The 21,578-nt window shown below is 43.8% G+C and overlaps 1 protein-coding gene across 5 annotated transcripts in view; it reads right to left on the reverse strand.

The window, feature by feature from the left end:
- The window catches only part of FRY (FRY microtubule binding protein), a 422,350-nt gene that overhangs the window by 28,597 nt on the left and 372,175 nt on the right, over nucleotides 1-21,578 (reverse strand). For all 5 annotated transcript variants that reach the window (XM_069759001.1, XM_069758996.1, XM_069758997.1 and 2 more), the window contains exons 49-52: nucleotides 20,643-20,804; nucleotides 18,605-18,679; nucleotides 15,959-16,129; nucleotides 6,991-7,188 (exon numbers count right to left, since the gene is read on the reverse strand). In XM_069759001.1, coding sequence (XP_069615102.1) covers nucleotides 6,991-7,188; nucleotides 15,959-16,129; nucleotides 18,605-18,679; nucleotides 20,643-20,804 — 606 coding nt within the window. The remainder of the gene's footprint in view (nucleotides 1-6,990; nucleotides 7,189-15,958; nucleotides 16,130-18,604; nucleotides 18,680-20,642; nucleotides 20,805-21,578) is intronic.

Genomic DNA, 21,578 nt, shown 5'->3' on the forward strand with positions numbered 1-21,578 from the left:
CATTAGAGTCATGCTTTGTATAACGAAGAAGGGGGGTAAATGGAGACGTTACATTAATTAGAATGAAAAACCTGCCTAAAAAAGTTACATGTTTAAACTGTGCAAGTTGGAAAGCTGCTAGGTTGTCAGGAGTAGCGCATTCTAGAAAGCGCCTGCAGCACGGAAAACCTATAGTAGATGATGGAGGTCACTAAGCCCCACATACACAATAGAGCAGTGTTCCCCAACTCCAGTCCTCAAAAGCCACCAACAGGTCATGTTTTTAGGATTCCCTTAGTATTAAAGAGGTGATAATACCATCACCTGTGCAATACTAAAGAAATCCTGAAAACATGACCTGTTGGTGACTCTTGAGGACTGGAGTTGGGGAATACTGCATTAGATGAAAGTTGACCTAACTGCCCATATCAGTGGGATCTGATGTGTATAAGGGCCTCTGTACTATCTCCAGACAGATCATGTCAGAGAAAAAAAAAGGATCGGCAGATGAGATTTCAATACCCTTTTGCTTTAACCCCTTAATGACGCCGATACGCCTTTTAACGGCTGCAGTTAAGGATACTTATTCCTCAGCGCCGCTTTTTAACGGCGCTGAGAAATAAGGGTAAAGCGACCCCTTCCCCCCAGCATCAGAAAATCTCCTGGGTTTCGGCTCTCAGGGGTAGCGGAGACCCCAGAGAACATGATTCGGGTTGGTTTTTACCATCCCCAGTGTTGCGATCGCCGTTATTCACTGAATAACGGCGACCACAAAGAAAAGAAAAGAAGTCCAATTTCCCATTTATTTCTCTCTCCTCTGTTATGATCTAGCATACCAGAGATAGAAATGGGGTTGTGGTGTGGGGGATACGGCTGTGGTGTGGGGGATACGGCTGTGGTGTGGGGGATACGGCTGTGGTGTGGGGGATACGGCTGTGGTGTGGGGGATACGGCTGTGGTGTGGGGGATACGGCTGTGGTGTGGGGGATACGGCTGTGGTGTGGGGGATACGGCTGTGGTGTGGGGGATACGGCTGTGGTGTGGGGGATACGGCTGTGGTGTGGGGGATACGGCTGTGGTGTGGGGGATACGGCTGTGGTGTGGGGGATACGGCTGTGGTGTGGGGGATACGGCTGTGGTGTGGGGGATACGGCTGTGGTGTGGGGGATACGGCTGTGGTGTGGGGGATACGGCTGTGGTGTGGGGGATACGGCTGTGGTGTGGGGGATACGGCTGTGGTGTGGGGGATACGGCTGTGGTGTGGGGGATACGGCTGTGGTGTGGGGGATACGGCTGTGGTGTGGGGGATACGGCTGTGGTGTGGGGGATACGGTTGTGGTGTGGGGGATACGGTTGTGTTGGGGATACAGTTGTGGTTAGGGTTGGGATTAGTGTCACGGGTAGGCCTGTGTTAGGGTTGGAGTTAGAATTGAGGGGATTCCACTGATTAGGTACATGAAGGGGCCTTCAAACGCAACATGGAGCCCGCCATTGATTCCATCCAAAAAGTCCGTTCAAAAAGTCAAACTGTACTCCCTCCCTTCTGAGCCCTGCCATGCACCCAAACAATGGCTTTCCCTCGCATACGGGGTATCGGTGTACTCAGGTGAAATTGCACTACAAATTTTGTGGTCCTTTTTCTCTTGTTACCCTTGTGAAAATAATAAAGTTTGGGTCTAAAGTAAATTTTTTGTGAAAAAAGTAAAATGTTCATTTTTTCCTTCCACACTGCAAAAAATTGTTTCCAAAATTGTGCTGATGTAATGTAGACATGTGGGAAATGTTACGTATAAACTATTTTGTGCGATATAACTCTCTGATTTAAGGGCACAAAAATTAAAAGTTTGAAAATTGCAAAATTTTCTAAATTTTTGCCAAATTTCCATTTGTTTTTTTTCATAAATAAACGCAAGTCATATTGAGGAAATTTTACCACTAACATGAAGTACAATATGTCACGAAAAAACATTCTTAGAATCAGTGGGACTCGTTGAAGCGTTCTAGAGTTATTACCTCATAAAGTGACAGTGGTCAGAATTGTAAAAATTGGCTCGGTCATTAAGGACAAAATTGGCTCTGTCACTAAGGGGTTAAAAGAACAGATATAACCAGACATTAGCTTATCGCATACACATGTGAAGAGTCGAGAGAGTCTGCCGAACGAGCGGCCAATAGCCATCTCATGTGTGTGGCTAGCTGGACACTTACACTTTGCGATATACAGCGATAAACAACCGCCTACCGTCAAGATATTTGCCGATCAGCAGTCATTTACTAGCCTGTTTCCATATGTCCAGTATAATGTCAAAATGGCCGTCTCTTATTCTTCTGTGACAAGTTTGCATTGTCCAGGAGCCGGGGGAACACATAATTAAGGATGAACAGTTATGGACATTGGAAAATTAATTAAATTGGAACAGTCCTGTGTCGTTATACTGGAGCCTGATGGCAAAGAATGGATTTCAGACATTTATCAGGGGGGTTATTTACTATTTCTTCAGAATTCTAATGCTCTGAAAAACAGTATTATATATCATGGGAGCTAGGGGATAACATTTTTTCATGTGCAGAGTGACATGCCAGGCCTGGCATGTCAGAGTGAGGAGACTTATACGCCATGCATGCTCCTGTGGGAAATTAAATATGCAAGTTGCCTCTTTAGATAGGAATAGGACTAGAACACTCTCGCCAGCCATTGGAAGTATCAATCCTAAAAGTCAGCATCGACCTTTTAACAAGCCTTGCCATATGACTTTGGAAGTAGCGATCCTAAAAGTCAGCATCAACCTTTTAACAAGCCTTACCATATGACTTTGGAAGTAGCGATCCTAAAAGTCAGCATCGACCTTTTAACAAGCCTTGCCATATGACTTTGGTAGTAGTGACCCTAAAAGTCAGCATCGACCTTTTAACAAGCCTTGCCATATGACTTTGGAAGTAGCGATCCTAAAAGTCAGCATCGACCTTTTAACAAGCCTTGCCATATGACTTTGGAAGTAGCGATCCTAAAAGTCAGCATCGACCTTTTAACAAGCCTTGCTATATGACTTTGGAAGTAGTGATCCTAAAAGTCAGCATCGACCTTTTAACAAGCCTTGCCATATGACTTTGGAAGTAGTGATCCTAAAAGTCAGCATCGACCTTTTAACAAGCCTTGCCATATGACTTGGGATATCCTTTTAGGATTGCTACTTCCAATAGGTGACAGTAGTGTTCAAGTCCTCTTCCTTTCTGACACGAAGCTCCAAATCAGCGGCATTCAAAAACTGCAGCATTAATAGAATATTATGTGTGTATGCAGTTGCTTGGATGCACGGCTTAGTACATACGGATTTATACAACTCCCACTATCCCTAGCGAGCTGCACTATGACTGGAACGAGTATTCCAGCCTTACAAAAATGAATATCCATCTACTAAACAGCTAGGCAGTTATCATTAACCCCTCATAGCTTAAGAGCATGTCCTGCTTACTAAAATCAGTGAAGGTCTGTAGTTCCCTACAAATTAATTTAGGGATGAAGTCATTAGAGGAAACCCAATAAAGTTAGATTTTATACGATGATGGACGATACTTTTCCTATTGCCAATCAAGCCAAGCCAGTCACAAGAACAGAATCTAAAAACACGCGGACTGTGCTGAGCTGGTTTATCTATTCATTTATTGAGGGTAAAGGGAATGTGTCAGCAGGTTACTGCTATTTAATCACAATGCAGGGGCAGAGAGGCTGATTCCAGCAATGTATCTCTTGCTCAGCTGTAACTTCAATACAGTGTTTTATCAGCAAGGGATTATCACTAGTGATGAGCGTAAGTGCTCGTTACTTGGCAATGCACTGAGTATCGCGGGTGCTACAGTGAGATGTTCCGAGTCCCCGCGGCCGCATGTTTCACAGCTGTTAGGCCGCCACAAAGCATGCGGGGATTGCCCCGGTTTATCAGGCATTACAGGACTATGCATCATGTGGAAGCCAGTCCAGCTAATCTGTGAAACCCCACTGATTGGTGACGACTTGTCTAATGTGGAAGGGGGCTGGCACATGGCCTGGGGATTCTGCGCCGTCCATACCAGTGAAGAGTGCTTAACCATGAAGACTGACAAATTTCTTCACCCTCCCAGTTTAGCTATAGCCAAATACAATAGTGACTCAGTGGTTTGTGTACCCATGGGTATGGAGCCAGTCTCCCCTGTTCTTGCAACTTATGGAGGTCTAATGGTTGGAATCCCTCTTAACCCCTTCATGACCTTGGGATTTTCTGTTTTTTCCGTGTCCGTTTTCGCTCCACTCTTTCCCAGAGCCATAACTTTTTTATTTTTCCGTCAATTTGGCCATGTGAGGGCTTATTGTTTGCGGGACGAGTTGTACTTTTGAACAACATCATTGGTTTTACCATGTCGTGAACTAGAAAATGGGAAAAAAATACCAAGTGCGGTGAAATTGCAAAAAAAGTGCAATCCCACACTTGTTTTTTGTTTGGCTTTTTTCCTAGGTTCACTAAATGCTAAAACTGACCTGCCATTATGATTCTCCAGGTCATTACGAGTTTACTGACACCAAACATGTCTAGGTTATTTTTTATCTAAGTGGTGAAAAAAAATTCCAAACTTTGCTAAAAAAAAAAAAAATTGCGCCATTTTCCGATACCAGTAGCGTCTCCATTTTTCGTGATCTGGGGTCAGGTGAGGGTGTTTTTAATAATACCATTTCGGTGCAGATACAATCTTTTGATCACCCGTTATTGCATTTTAATGCAATGTCGTGGCGACCCAAAAAATGTAACTCAGGCGTTTCAAGTTTTTTTCTCGCTACGCCGTTTAGCAATCAGGTTAATCCTTTTTTTTATTGATTGATCAGGCCATTCTGAATGTGGCGATACCAAATATGTATATTTGATTTTTTTTTATAGTTTTATTTTGAATGGAGCGAAAGGGGGGTGATTTAAACTTTTATTTATTTTTTAAAACATTTTTTTTTCAACTTTTGCCATACTCCATGGCAGGCTAGAAGCTGGCACAACTAGATTGGCTCTGCTACATAGGAGCGATCATCAGATCGCCCCTATGTAGCTGAATTACAGGCTTGCTATGAGCGCCATCCACAGGGTGGCGCTCACAGCAAGCCGGCATCAACAACCATAGGGGTCTCAAGGAGACCTCAGGTTGTCATGCCGATGGATCGCTGACCCTCGATCATGTGGCGGGGGGTTGGCAATGCGCTGACTTCGGGCCCGATGGACAGAAGCAGTAGTTAAATGCTGCTGTCAGCGTTTGACAGCAGCATTTATCTATTTAACAGCGGCGGGTGGATCGCGATTCCACCCGTCGCTATTGCGGGCACATGTCAGCCCGCATCAAAGCAGGGGATCTGACCTCGGATGTACTAGCCCGTCTGAGGTCAGAAAGAGGTTAAAGGGAATCTGTCACCAGGTTTTTGAGGCCCCACCTGAGAGCAGCATGATGTATGGGCAGAGCACCTGTATCTAGCGATGTATCACTTACTAGGCTGCTTGCTGCAGTTTTGGTAAAAATTACCTTTTTTGTGCTGCAGATCTAGCAGTTCTCTAAATGCCGAGCTCTGTATAACCCCGCCCACACCACTGATTGGCAGCTTTCTGTATGCACTGTGCATAGGCAGAAACCTGGTGGGAGTTGGGTTTTACAGAGCACATTAATATGGGGCAGATGAACGAATTTGTAAAGTTGGAATACCCCTTTAAGTGTATAAAACAGAAAGCAGCAGAAGATTCTCAATATCTACCAATTCTACAGCAGCTTTTTAAATGTTGCAAAGGGTCACAGGAAGGGTTAAGAGCATGTTGACAACTAGTTTTGTCCCTTATATACTGCAGATAGTTTGGTAATTAGATTTTTTTTGCTGTAGTCTATAGGATACACATTAGTAAATAAATATGTACATTCACTGCTCTATGTAATAAAAGAGAATATAAGATTAACACAAAATCTGCTATTATTGTCAGTAGTGACACAAAAAATACGCCTTTTAGGCTGCACTCACACATCAGTGTGAAATGTCCGCGTGATTATTGTTTTTGTTTTTTTTATTGTAAAGCACACTCACCCATTAAGTAAAATATATTTTTTCAGACATCCATTAAAGGGAATCTGTCAGCAGATTTTTGCTATGTAATCTAAGGACAGCATGAGGTCGGAGTTAAAAAGCAGATTTCAAGGATGTGTCACTTATCAGGCTGTGCGCTGTGGTTTACTTACAATGAAGACTTTATCGCTAGGACATTATCATTGCTATGTCTAGCTGGCGAGTGCCCTCGTCTGAATCCGTCCACTTCTGTGACAAGCAGCTCACTGTCAATAGACAATGTACACAGAATCTGGCGTGGGCGGGGCTAGCTTTCTCAGCTCTGCTCCATGCTAAATCTAAGACCTCCGATTTGTCAGAACGGCTGAACCCAGTAAACTAAGCGATACATCATTGGATTCAGGGTTTCCTTGCCTACATTATGTTGCTTTGAGATGAGGCAGCAAAAAGCTGCTGACAGAACCAGTTCAATGAGATTTGTAAAACTCAGAGCATTGTCAGGAAGTAGTTCAAGGGTCTGTATGCCGCCTGTTAAACAAAAAAAATAATAAAAAATTGGACATCACACCGACATTTCACACGGATGTGTAAATGCAGCATTATACGCAATGACTCTATAGACGGGGAGAACGTACAGGCACAAGTATGAAAACAGTCTGCCCAGCCGCTCAGCTTCTTCTCAGTGATTAGCACTGCCGCGCTGGGGTCCTGGGCTCAAATCCCACCAAGGACAACATCTGCAAGGAGTTTGTATCTTCTCCCTGTGTTTGTGTGGGTTTCCTCCGGGTTCTCCGGTTTCCTCCCACATTCCAAATATACTGATAGGAAATCTAGATTGTGAGCCCCAATGGGGACAGCGATGACAATGTCTGTAAAGCGCTGCGGAATATGTTAGCGCTATATAAGCAATGCATAATAGATAAATTCTCCCGTAGCCTCCTCCTTGGACTTACCAGGTCAGAGGATTCCAGGATTTGGCTGGTGGTGAGGTCTTCTTCTGAGGATTCATCGGAATCATCCTGGTTCATCTTGCTCAGGCTGTGTGTGCTTCCTGAGAGCTGGCTTTCCTCCAGGAGCTGCAGATCGCACTTATCCAGGCTGTCAAGAGAACGTCTGCGAACTCCCCAGTTGAAATTATCCATGCTTTCTCCCTGCAATCATACAGATCAGAGGCCGGTGACAAAGCTGTGGAAACAAAGGTTCACAAAATGCCTACACTAGGCAAGGAACCTTCCGGTATGAGCATGTCCCTCAGTGAAGTGTTTTTCTAGTGTGCCCTTCCAGACGGCTGTGTTTCTATCTGCACGTTCCATTCCTTGCTAGAAAGGACAGAAATACGGACCCACCCAACAGCTAAGTGCTTAATTAGAAGTCATATGAATAGTATGTTTCCTTGGCTAATCTTCAAAGCTCTCGTATTTTCACCAGATCAGCAAATACATGGGCAGGGTACTCCATCAGCTTGGAGCGGGCCAAGAACATTCGCCATGAGCCAAATGATCATCTGCAGAGATTTTGGGAAACCTATAGGTCGTGTTGTCTTTTAAGGGTCCTGGGTGCAGAATCAGGACGAGTGGGTAGAAAACATAGCGGGTGGGACATTACTGCGGGGATACGGCTTCCTGTGCCTCACAATACACTAATTACTGTGCGGAGAAGGAAATTTATACAAATACAGGAAACGGTGTCCATCCACGCAAGGCCGGCTGCTACTGGGGGATGGACGCCGTACAGTTAGTGTAGGGATTAGAGAATGATTATACAGGTACTTCACGTATGGAGGCGACATGTGGCCTTATCCCAAAATTAGCAAATAGTGTAAAAACCTAAATACCTACAGCTGTAACTGAAAGATGGTATAACTAGAGAGATCACAATGGGCCTAATTCATCAAAGCCATCTAATAATGAGACAGTCTTTGTTGCCCGTAGCAACCAAATAGAACTCCGTTTTTATTTTTTTACAGAACAGTTTGAGAGTTGACCTTTGGTTGCTACAAGCAATAAAGACTTAATTTTCTTATCCTCATGACCTTGTGATTTTCCGTTTCTGCTATATGTAGCAGAAATCATGATCTCCTATGAATGCCGGCCCGCTCCAGCACTCATAGGAAATTCACAATGAAAGGCACGGGGGTCTTCTGCAGACCACCGGTGTCACAGGTTTTCCATCACAGACAGAAGCCAGAAGCACGCAGCGTCTGATTTTTTCTACTCCTGCACGGATTAGCAGAACGTATATGAAACGGTGCAAGTTTCTTTTAGCGGTGCAGGGGTTAAATCGGCTCAGTTGACAGCTCTTGGAAGCTTTCCTGCATTAAGGCTCAGCTTCTCACTGTTGACCATTCCCATCTCCTATATAATCTGGTTCCTGATTAGCTTATGCTGCATGGCTGGAGGTTGTTGATGGTTCTTATTGGAGAAGGCGTTTGGTGGATTTATTTATGACTGTTGCTAGGTTTTGAGTGTGTGATAATCCCCTTTCTTCTCCTTCTTTGGTTTAACCCCATCCTCCACTCCCCGGTGTTTACCTGTGTTGTTTATGTGTGTTTATTTGTATGATTGGTATTTTCCATTATCCCTGTCCGTATTACGGTTCAGTACTACTCCCCTGATCCCAGGCTAGGGGAAAGGTACAGACTGGGGTGGATTCAGGAGCTAAGGCTAGGTACGTGGCCCCGGAGTCTTCACCATCAGAAGTAATCTAGGGAACAGGGCGAGCTAGGGCACCCCTAGGGACAGGGACGACAGCAGAGTCTTGACAACCAGCTGTCATGACAACCCATCGGCACCCCTGTTACGTGATCCCGGGACTTGTGATGCGCTTTCAGCACGTGGTAAATGCCCCTGTTAGTGATTGATAGCAGGATTTGAATAGTTAACAGCTGCGGGTGGGTCTTGAATCCACCCACGGCTGTTAGATGCACATGATAGCTGATCAAATCAGCTGTTATGATTAGGGAAACATGCGGGCTCAGCGCCAGAGCCCGCATCAAAGGCGGGGACACGACCTTTGACGTACCTATACATCCAAGGTTGTGAAGGGATTAAACTGCTTTGGAAAAATGAAGGATGAGCGCTGACTGGTTTCTATGGGCAACAAAAATGGTCTTATTACTAGACAGTTTTAATAAATGAGGCCCATTGTGATTTTTGTAGGTGTACCATCTTTCTCAGTTATGGGTTGCCTTTTTACCTCGAGTTATTCAGATTTTTATTCTATTTACTAAAGGAGCATTTAGACAAAAATCATTGTTCTCGGCAGCATAAGGTCCTGTGTAGTGATGAGCGCAAGTGCGCGTTACTCCAGTATGCCTAGGGTGCTCAGGTAACCACCGAGTATCACGGGTGCTCGAGTGACATGTTCAGGTATCCACATGATTCGGGAATGTTAGACAGCCACAAGACATGCGGGGATTGCCGCAATGAAACATGCGGGCGCGGGTAAGCGAACAAGTCACTCGAGCTCCTGCTATACTCGGTGCACCCTAGGCAAAACTCAAGTAACGAGGACTTGTGCTCATCACTAGTTCTGTGTAAACAGGAGGTGTGCTGCCGATAATGAGGATATTCTATTCGCACAGAGCAATGTGTTAACGGTGACTCTGTGTACATAGAATTATGGACATCCTGTCTAAACATGCCATTAAATGGCTGATCGGAGGTCGTTTTAACGGTCTAGATTGGCTTGTGTGACAGGGTCTTTATTGTATCGTAGACCCCCATCACGTCTCTAATAATACGGATTCCCTAACATAGGGCAGAGGGAACCTGAGGAAGGTGCACCTCTTTTCACTTATTGTTTTGCCAGCTGTTTAATAAAAGATGTAGAAATTATTAGTTGTATTTTTGGCATTGGTGCTATCTATTGTTTCAGAAAAATGTAGGATGAAACTGTATTTTAAGTGGGAAGCGTAAAAAGGTATTTCTGGCACCAAAGCTGCTCATTGAACAAAGTATAAATATTAATATATATAATCAGGGCTGGATTATGTTTGGTAGAGGCCCCGGTTCCAACAGTCTCCCTGTTAGGCTATGTTCTCACGTTGCGTTTTTGCAGCAGTTTTTGGTGTGGGGTTTTTTTTCTATGCAAATTTAGCTGCTTTTACATTACCAGCAAAAGCTATGAGATTTCAGAAATCTCATGCACAGAATTGATTTTTCTCCCAGACGGAATTGGAAAAATGCAGCATGTCACTATTTTCAGTGTTTTATCTCCATAGAAAGCAATGCTAAACACGTAGGGCAGACAAATGACACAGATAATAATGATAAACTTGGTACAAATGACACCGCTGCAACTTTTTAAGCAAGGCAGTACAGTTCCTGACTATTAGATAAGCGCTGGAGACCAATATCACATGTGTCAAGTGTCACACGCAAATGGAACATTTTTCCCAAGCTGCAATTTTTTTTAATGCATGCTAACTGGTACACATCCCCATGTTCAAAAAAAAAAAAAAAAAAAAAAAGTGTATGAGACCGATCTGTCAAATGTTAATCATTAATGTAGAATTTTGCACCTACTGCCCCTTTTATGCATGTTAAAAATGGTTACGACTTAAAAAAAAAAAAAAAAAAAAGTGGCGCAAATTAATTTAAGAGAGCTATGACCTGTTTTATGTGTGGTGTTTTTGGTTAACTTCTAAAAATAAAATCATTTTTTCTATATTATAAAATGGTGGTCCCTGCTATATAGCATGTTTCTTTATGTTTTTTTGGTGTTCTATTACCTGTTTTATGCAACTTTTTTATGAATGACTGTGATCATAAATATGTTGTACGCGACGTGAAATGGTTAACTACGCCCCTCGCTCATTTTTCAATGTTTTGCATGGGTACTTAAAAACGGTGTAATAAATGGAATAAGCGGATCCATTTGGCTTAGGTATTTATGACAATGAAATGCTGAACTTGGAGTTAAAATTCTGGCCTAAATTCAACGAGAAATGTCCCAGTAAAATAAAATACTTTTGTCATTTATTAGGGCTCGTCTGCCATTTTTCCATGCGGAATCTGTGCAGATAATGAAATTGATGCAAACGTTGAAATCCACAATATGGTCATTATTCCATATGGATTTTTTCTCCGGCATATAAATGTGATATAAAATTCCCCGTACGCTTCTACTATGTGTAAAATTCTCCACCCAAAGTAAATCGTGTCCTCATAAAACTTTTTTTTCCCCGTTCCCATGTCTTCTTATGGGCTCGTCCGTGTATTCCAGCAGTCACCACCTCTGTTCTCTTTCCGCGGCTGCCAGGAATGTGCCGCCCTCCCTCCCCGAATATAATCTCTGAATCATTAGCCACAACCACAGCAAATATTTTCATGCGGCCGATATCATATTTTAGGTGCGCCGTTCATGCATCCCGCCCCCCCCTCCTAAAACATGGCGCCTCAGGAGCAGGGCCAAGGCCTCCATGTGCTCTGTGAAGGAAACTCGCATACAGTGGCTGGATGTTAGGAAACACTTTCATGGTGACGAATCTGACGATGACTTTATCTTACCTGAAGCTCCTGGTTAGCAGATACAACAAATAAGAACAAAACAAAAAATGAGAAGAAAAACCATTTTCAGTCTCCATGGAATATGTTCACCACAGTAAAACACAGAAATAGCAAAGCCACAACATTGAGACAGGTCTTATACGAAAATATCAAACTAATATACAGAGGTAGCAGTGCAGAGTTTGTTCCACGCAGCGGGGCCGAGGTGGTCAATATCCACAGTATAGTAGGATCATGTGTCATATGTGGGTTTACATGGGGCTGCCAATGTAAACAGGGCAGTGATCAATTTCACTTCTCGTTCGACAATCGATTGGATTTTGGCTTGAGAATCATAGTTTTCTGCAGCACATCGCCTCGTACAAGCGGGACGACATGCAGGCAGTATGGGGACTGAAAGATCATTAGTGATCACTCGATCCCTTTACTCCCTGCAGTGGCCTTAAAGTAGTGCAGACCTACAGACATCTGTCAAAAGGAGAGTTGAGGCGGAAATCAGCACGAAAAAACCGCTTGAGATACTCTATCGCCACGTCCACAGTTTTTTTCACGTGGATTTTGAGGTGGATCTGCTTCAAAATCCACATCAAGGAGAGTATCTGAAGTCGTTTTTGATGTGGATTTTGGAGCAGATCGGTTTCAAAATCCATGTAAAAAAAAAAAAAAAAAAACTCCTTGTGAACTTATTGTGAAGGTACGTTCACACTATTTTGGTTCTGTGGACTTAGGAGCAGATCCTACTGCAAAATCAACAATGAAAACCTACACAATTACTCCTTGAGTAAAGTCCACGTAGTATTTTTTTTTCCCATTTGGAAAAGCAGCAACATTAATTATTGAAGGTGTTTCTGATTGAAGAAAATGATGCAAGTTTGAATCATAGAATCAGTGAAAAAAGAAAAGCAAAAAATAAGCACCAAAAACCAAACAATATTCAATAAGGCTGGCATTTCTCACACCAATCTTAATGAAGGGAGAGCTGGAGTAAGATGCACCATTAAGAGGTGCGTGCTTCCTTAATTAGTTTGGCACATTTTTTTAATTGTTATGCGCCATCACCAGAAAAAAGAAAGCTAGGAGGAGACTGGAGGACATTTCTGTTGTAACATCTGCCACTTTTATGGCAGAAATTATTATGAATTTGCTGGGCGCGCCTGGCCACGCCTAGCCTCAGTCTTTTCTAAAAGTTGGCAGAGTTGGCATGAACTGGTGTAAAAACTTCAGGGTCGCACAGAAATGTTTCCAGAATTCCGGCAAAATCTGCTTGACGAATTTGTTCCCCTACTTTTGTCCTTTTTTTTTTGGAACAGATTTTTCAGGAATAAAAATTCACCTAAATTCCAATTTGAATACTCTTAGGCTGGTTTCACACTTGCGTTTTAAAACGCATGCGTTTAAAAAAAACACGCATGGTGAAAAAACGCATGTAAACGCGTGCAAACGCTGCGTTTTTTTGATGCATGCGTTTTTGCATGTGGTGAAAAAAACGCAGCGTTTTGATGCGTTTACATGCGTTTTTTCATGCGTTTGCGTTTTATAAACGCATGCTGAAAAATGTGTGACAGCTGCCAATCATCAAAATAAAGTAAAAAACCCACTATAAACAGAAATAGTTAGGGTTAGGGGTAGGGATCATAACCCTAACCCTAACCCTAAAGGGATCCTAACCCTAACCCTACCCCTAAGCCTAAAGGGATCCTAACCCTAAAGGGATTAGGGTTAGGGGTAGGGTTAGGATCCCTTTAGGGTTAGAGTTAGGATCCCTTTAGGGTTAGGGTTATGATCCCTTTAGGGTTAGGGGTAGGGTTAGGGATAGGGTTAGGATCCCTTTAGGGTTAGGGTTAGGATCCCTTTAGGGTTAGGGTTAGGATCCCTTTAGGGTTAGGGTTAGGATCCCTTTATCACCTTTATGGTGGGGGGTGGCATATCAGTGTGTTTTCTGTTTTGTTTTTTTTAATAAAAATGCATGCGTTTTTAAAGCAAACAAACGCATGTGCTTAAAAACGCATGCGTTTCCATTGACTCCAATGTATTTTTTGACACAAAAAAAACGCATGAAAACGCATGCGTTTTTATGTGTCAAAAAACGCCTCTCAAAAATACTACAAGTTGCATTTCTGAAAAAGAACGCATGCAGCAAAAAAACGCATGCGTTTCAAAACGCGACCAAATGCGTACAACAAAAAACGCATGCGTTTTCAATGTTAAATATAGGAAAAAAACGCATGCGTTTTTTTTGTGCAAAAAACGCTGTAGACAAAAACGCAAGTGTGAAACCACCCTTACTGATTTGAATTGCTGTTCATACAGTGACTTTTTTGAGAGATTTTATCTGTGAAGGTCTGGAAAATTTTGTGACAAGTTATTTCGGGCAGAATCTGCTTTAAAGGGACTCTGTCACCTGAATTTGGCGGGACTGGTTTTGGGTCATATGGGCGGAGTTTTTGGGTGTTTGATTCACCCTTTCCTTACCCGCTGGCTGCATGCTGGCTGCAATATTGGATTAAAGTTCATTCTCTGTCCTCCATAGTACACGCCTGCGCAAAGCAATCTTGCCTTGTGCAGGCGTGTACTATGGAGGACAGAGAATGAACTTCAATCCAATATTGCAGCCAGCATGCAGCCAGCGGGTAAGGAAAGGGTGAATCAAACACCCGAAAACTCCGCCCATATGACCCAAAACCAGTCCCGCCAAATTCAGGTGACAGGTTCCCTTTAAAGTCAACAAAAAGGCTGAAAAAAATGCATAGAAAAAAAAAATATATCTTCAAATCAGAGTCACAGATACCCTTAAAAACCAGTGTCTGATCTGAAGACTACATGGATTACAGACATCGATTTTTCTTCAAAATCACGACAGATTTGTCCACCACAAAAAAAAAATCCGGTACCTTCTACAGTACAGAACAAAGTTTTTTCACAAATTGATCAAAAAGGATCAGAAAGTACAAATGGGACAAATTCAGCTCTGCTACTTCTGTATATAACTTTGCAATCTTAATCACTTTTTGGCTTAAATCACAGAATAACATGTATTCATAAAGCAAATGAAATACTTTGGTTAAGACCAGACGGTGCCGCGTGAGATGATGCCGCCGGTGGGCCGCGCTAGGCCAGTGGCCGGACTGTGAAAGCAGATCACACAGTAATAGGCGGTCGCAGTGGGGGAAGCGTCGGCCGCTGCACAGTCTGGTCCTCCCCTTTGTGCAAGTGTTTCAGTGTCAGTGATTCCCAGCAATATTAACTAATTACTGGTTGGATAAGATTCCATTCCTGGGAAACTCCTAGGCTGCGTTCACATATTGCAATTTTTTTAAATTTTTTTGGGCGCCGTAAAACCAGATCTTTTTGCCGTGATTTTCAGCAAAGAGATGCAATGTGCCGGTAATGTGTGAACACAACCTTATGCTACGTCCACACACCCATGATTCATGGTCTGGGTAAGGACTGCAATTTCTGGAGGGGCCGCGGGTCTCTTGCCCAAAATTCAGTAGTCTAATATATGTCAATAAGGCAGCAGAGTTCCGGTCAGGAGACCCGTGGCGGCTGGTCCAGAAATCATATTCTGTACACAGACTGTGAACCTGGGAGGTGGGACCCCGGCCTTATGCCCAATTTCTACTACTGGGTAGGGGTCGGGTGACGCACTACTTTCTCTAGCCAAGGTGTGCTAACCATCTATGGAGCTGAAGTTACATTTTTACATTTCTAGTTAAAGAGTAACTAGATTTTTAGCAAACTCTTGATATATGTAGTAGTCATCTCTTACTGGGTTTGCATTGTGAGGGTCCGGTTCCTGAGACTCCCTGGGAAGGGGCCAATAGCACGAACAGAGCTGCTTACAGGCTTTATAGAAAGTCAGTGCACTGCTCAGCTTTCCCTTTAGGATACATTGAGCGCTTCTTCTCCTCCCTTTCTAATCTCAGGACCTGGATCTCCACTGATTAAAACTAAAAAAAGAAGTTGGCCATGTCATATTAAATATTCGGCTTTAAATATTCTTTTCTATCCGCCAGAACAGAAAGTGGCCACAAACAACACCTGAATGCTTACGGTGTAATACTACGTTCAGCCTGCGGTGGCACTGCAGGGAAATTCTACACTTCTTGCCAGGTTACTACAGGTTATGGATGATCGCTGGTGATCGCACTTGTGACTACATTTTTGTCATGGGACCTTTCTAACAATAAAAGGATTTTCCAAAGTGGTCAAACCCGATAAGGACTGCCAAATGCCTATATGTGGCTAGGAATGAGACAAGTCCTAAGCACTGCAGCCTATGACAAACATGGTGCATGCATGTACCTACACATCTATCATATACATATGTGTAATGTGTTTTGGTTGTAGAACAATGTAATTGTAAGTCCCTGAGGAACGCCATGACGTAGCAATAATGTTTAACTCTTACCTCTCCATCCTCGAGTTCTACATCCAGGAAGTCAAAATCTCTGAAGACCCGGAACTGCTGTTCGCTGTTGGTATCGTCCATGATCTCCTGCTCCCTTATGGTATCCTCAGAAGACACCAGGCTCGTCTGGTGATCGAGTAAGTCCAATTCACCACATGATGAAAAAATCACCTGCGGACGGTGACATAAAAGAACACGGTGGTAATGGCAGCCGGCTGGCCTCAATAGCTTCTGGAGCGGATAGTGGCGTGGAGCATCCAGCTGGAAGCCTCTCCAGTCCACACCTAATTCCTTTGCCTGTTATTTTTAGATTGTACTTTGGCTATTTATGTTGGACAGGTGCCTTCAAATTGAAGTTGGATAAAGTGACGACTTCAGACTGCAGGAACCTGGCCAAGGGGAACGAGAGCGCTCGGCTTCCTCGGAGCAACGGGCTCCGTATTGTGTAAATGTTTACACGAGATGTGTGGAGAAGGACGGGGCCATCAAATTAGGAACGCTAGAAGAACGCTCTCTAAGGGGTGGTAGTCACAAAGCAGGAATGGCATCAACTACAAATTAATATGGTTTCATCTCTGCCTTATCATGTTTTTAGGAAAATTCGGGATTATTTTAATAGATTGTAACTTAATTCATGTTGTGCTGAATTCTAGGCACTATGTAAGGTAAATCAGCTGATCACCAGGGTAGGATCTGTGTGGGCAAATAATGCCCCTCGGCAGATGCCACAGGGCGGTGTTACAAGCCGTAGGGCTTGTAGAAAATAACTGTCCAGTTGGCACAACTTAAGGCAACCCGTAGTGCTGAAAATAGTGTCTGATCTGCAGCAGGATGTTAAAGGGTAAGAGGAGCGGAGTCAAGTGGGCGGTGATACTCAGTGATTGACAGTCTTCCCCGTATGACTGTGTATGCATCACTAGTAGGACCGCCCACTGGACTCGTATGCATACAAACACCAGAGATTTCTATTAATAAAATACAAGCTATACCGATTCGCTCTCAACAAACCTATATTCTGCTCATCCCTTTTGTATTCCAAAGATCAGACTGCAAATACAATGCAACAGATTCCCTTTAACAAAACACACAACTTTTTCCTTAAAGGTAATCTATCAGTAGGATCAACCCTTCTAAGCCATCTATATGGGCCTGTAGGTCATAGGAAGCTGAATAGAATGATACCTTGATATCTGCGATCCGATATTTTATTAAAGAGAAATCTATGTTTTTCTTATATGTAAATGAGCTGTTAAGATCTATGGGCCGGACACAGATCTTCCTGAGAATCTGCTGCCAAGAATTATTATAAATGAAAGCTGGCATTACCAGTGCGATGTGTAATGGCCGCTCTCTGCTCTCCTGATCTTACAGCAGAGCTGTGTGTGATTATACCTGACACATCTGCAGGTTCCTCTGAGCTTCACCTTCCATCACACAAGCAAACAGGGCTGCAAGACAGCAGAGCTGTGAGAGCTGCAGCAAATGTGTTGGTAAGATTACAAAGTTCTGTTCTACTGATTTGTGTTTGTTACTTGTCTCACACTGGTATCTCCCCCTTTATTTACAATAATTTCTGGAGGCGGACTCTTAGGTAGATCTATGTCCGGCCCAGAGAGCTTAACAGCTCAATTACATCTAAAAAACATGGATTTCTCTGGTATAAGAAATTAGATGGCATATAAGAAGGTATCATTTTATTCAACTTCCTATGACATACAAGCAAACAAGTAAATATGGACAAGGAGGGTTCATACTACTGAAATTATGGTAAAGCATTTTAAAGGGAATCTATCACCAATCCACAGGATGGTAAATAAGTGTATGAAAGGTGTGGATTCAACCTCTGAGAATCCCATTGATCCCTATAAGATGGATCCCGTGTGAATGGCATGGTAGTATGGACGGGTTAACACCAATAGACATGTGGTTACGACTAAACATCAGTGTCATGAACCCGAATGTAGCAGCACAGCACATTCACAACAGTTTGCAGTGGATACCATACAACTTGCTTAGCCTGGAATATCCCTTTTACATATGAAAGAAGTGTCATGGCTGTGTACATCGTGGTATCCCAATACGAAATACCATTTTTGTAGAGATCCGTTATACCAGTCATGAGAAATGTAGCGTAGACGCCATATGCAAATCAGGCTGGCGGTGCACTAGAACCTGATTAAGCCGTCCCAGTGCATTGACACACCCCTGTGCACTTCCAGCATGATTTGCATATGGCTTCTACAGTCTATTTCTAATTACTGACACATCAGATCTCAATAAAATAAAAGTATCATTCCTACTCGGGGGGGGGGGGGGGACAAACGCCTACGGCCATAACATTACATCCATATGTAAAAACGTGTCGACAGGTTCTCGAACTGTAAAAATAGTAACATGCCTCCCCATAGATGTTCTAACATGAGATTATATATTGATGGATATTTTCTGTTGTCCGAGGCCTCGGCCCTAAAGTAAAGTCTGTAACAGGGCCCCATTATATATGGCAGTAGGGGCTTTGGACGTCCACCAGCACCAGGTAGACCGCCACCTCTGCGGCACTCGTATTTACAGCTGGCTCCGGTACTACAGAAAATGGCGACATATTACAGTGCACAGGACAGCATTTCACGATCAGTAGAGACTTACAGAAGGGTTCTTGCTCAGCCCCACTTCTTGACCACAGAGAGTGAGAACATTCACCAGCTTCTCCCGAGTTTTCTTCTACAGAAAAATATAAATGTAAATTCAAAACATAAAAAAAAACATAAAAACAATCTAATAAAATTGAGAAACTGATGCATACACACAAAGACAAGATGTAACTCTCTGGCACATCTCACAGGATTAACAGATCGGGATCAGACATAGAGCAGTAACCGTCAATTTGGGAAAAAGAAGTCAGCGCTGACCCCAGAATGTTAGGGGACGCTCTTCTGTCATGGTGGAGAAGGAGCCATGATCCTTGTCAGACAACACAAGAAATGTTTGTTCTGGTCGAATGCTCTTTGGAAAGCAGAATAATTGTAGTAGAGGGAAAAAAAAGCTCCGACTGACAGTAAAAGGCTCATATTTCAAGAATCACCATGAGCCGCCGGCCGTGGGAGGGAGGAGGGAATTTCTGCACAGCCTGTTTAATCTATCTGCTGCTTCACTGCTCACATTCCTTACATTTCAATGCACCAGATCGTCATTTAACCACAAAACACTGGAGGAGAAACCGAGAGAGAGGAATAGTGGCCGAGAGAGAGGAATAGTGGCCGAGAGAGAGGAATAATGTCCGAGAGAGAGGAATAATGGCCGAGAGAGAGGACTAATGGCCGAGAGAGAGGACTAGTGGCCGAGAGAGAGGAATAATGGCCGAGAGAGAGGAATAGTGGCCGAGAGAGAGGACTAATGGCCGAGAGAGAGGAATAATGGCCGAGAGAGAGGAATAGTGGCCAAGAGAGAGGAATAGTGGCCGAGAGAGAGGAATAGTGGCCAAGAGAGAGGAATAGTGGCCGAGAGAGAGGAATAGTGGCCGAGAGAGAGGAATAGTGGCCGAGAGAGAGGACTAATGGCCGAGAGAGAGGACTAATGGCCGAGAGAGAGGAATAATGGCCGAGAGAGAGGACTAATGGCCGAGAGAGAGGACTAATGGCCGAGAGAGAGGACTAATGGCCGAGAGAGAGGACTAATGGCCGAGAGAGAGGACTAATGGCCGAGAGAGAGGAATAGTGGCCGAGAGAGAGGAATAATGGCCGAGAGAGAGGACTAGTGGCCGAGAGAGAGGAATAATGGCCGAGAGAGAGGAATAATGGCCGAGAGAGAGGACTAATGGCCGAGAGAGAGGAATAATGGCCGAGAGAGAGGAATAGTGGCCAAGAGAGAGGAATAGTGGCCGAGAGAGAGGAATAGTGGCCAAGAGAGAGGAATAGTGGCCGAGAGAGAGGAATAGTGGCCGAGAGAGAGGAATAGTGGCCGAGAGAGAGGACTAATGGCCGAGAGAGAGGACTAATGGCCGAGAGAGAGGAATAATGGCCGAGAGAGAGGAATAATGGCCGAGAGAGAGGACTAATGGCCGAGAGAGAGGACTAATGGCCGAGAGAGAGGACTAATGGCCGAGAGAGAGGACTAATGGCCGAGAGAGAGGACTAATGGCCGAGAGAGAGGACTAATGGCCGAGAGAGAGGAATAGTGGCCGAGAGAGAGGAATAGTGGCCGAGAGAGAGGACTAATGGCCGAGAGAGAGGACTAATGGCCGAGAGAGAGGACTAATGGCCGAGAGAGAGGAATAGTGGCCGAGAGAGAGGAATAGTGGCCGAGAGAGAGGACTAATGGCCGAGAGAGAGGACTAATGGCCGAGAGAGAGGACTAATGGCCGAGAGAGAGGACTAATGGCCGAGAGAGAGGAATAGTGGCCGAGAGAGAGGAATATTGGCCGAGAGAGAGGACTAATGGCCGAGAGAGAGGACTAATGGCCGAGAGAGAGAACTAATGGCCGAGAGAGAGGACTAATGGCCGAGAGAGAGGAATAGTGGCCGAGAGAGAGGAATAGTGGCCGAGAGAGAGGAATAGTGGCCGAGAGAGAGGAATAGTGGCTGAGAGAGAGGACTAATGGCCGAGAGAGAGGACTAATGGCCGAGAGAGAGGACTAATGGCCGAGAGAGAGGACTAATGGCCGAGAGAGAGAAATAGTGGCCGTTACCTGAGATGACTGAGGCCGTTTCCAGCTAACAGGGACTAAAGCATTGGAATTGGATCCGGACGAGGTGGACGATGTGCTCCGTGTGACCGCCATAGCCCTGGATTTGCCGTCTCGTCCAGCAGAGCTCTGAAGGTCATCAAACCTCCTGCCTATAATTGGAGTCTAAGAAGAGACATATTATAATAATAATCTTTATTTTTATATAGCGCTAACATATTCCGCAGCGCTTTACAGTTTTGCACACATTATCATCACTGTCCCCAATGGGGCTCACAATCTAAATTCCCTATCAGTATGTCTTTAGAATGTGGGAGGAAACCGGAGTACCCGGAGGAAACCCACGCAAACACGGAGAGAACATACAAACTCTTTGCAGATGTTGTCCTGGGTGGGATTAGAACCCAGGACCCCAGCGCTGCAAGGCTGCAGTGCTAACCACTGCGCCACCATGCTGCCCCTATATGTATGCATAGGCTTCCATTTGCAGTAAAGATGACTACTACCATTTTTTTTGTTTTTATATTAGGAATTAAGGTGTGGTTCTAGGATAAAAACAATATAAATTTGTGACAAAGGTGTTAAAAAGAAAAAAAGGCAAGACATGACTTATCACAATCACATAGTCTGCTCACTAATTATAACCAGAGTAAAGAAGAGATCCATATTAATATTATTTATTTATTAGATAATAAATAAAACAAGATTATTAAACTATAGAAACAGAGTGCCCAGTAGGGGGACACCACCACAATGAAAATCACAAAGGGAAAATCAAGGTGAATAGAACTCCCAATCGTGACAGTATATACCGACACCTAATGTTAGCGCCAAATAAAATGCATGCAAAGTTATTGCAGATATAAAATGAAGAAACACAGTCTCATTGCTAGTGGACAAATAATGCTCCTAAGGTAGGTACAAAAAGCCCTAAATAGA

Source organism: Ranitomeya imitator, chromosome 3, assembly GCF_032444005.1.
Source record: "Ranitomeya imitator isolate aRanImi1 chromosome 3, aRanImi1.pri, whole genome shotgun sequence".
NCBI classification, from domain to species: domain Eukaryota; kingdom Metazoa; phylum Chordata; class Amphibia; order Anura; family Dendrobatidae; genus Ranitomeya; species Ranitomeya imitator.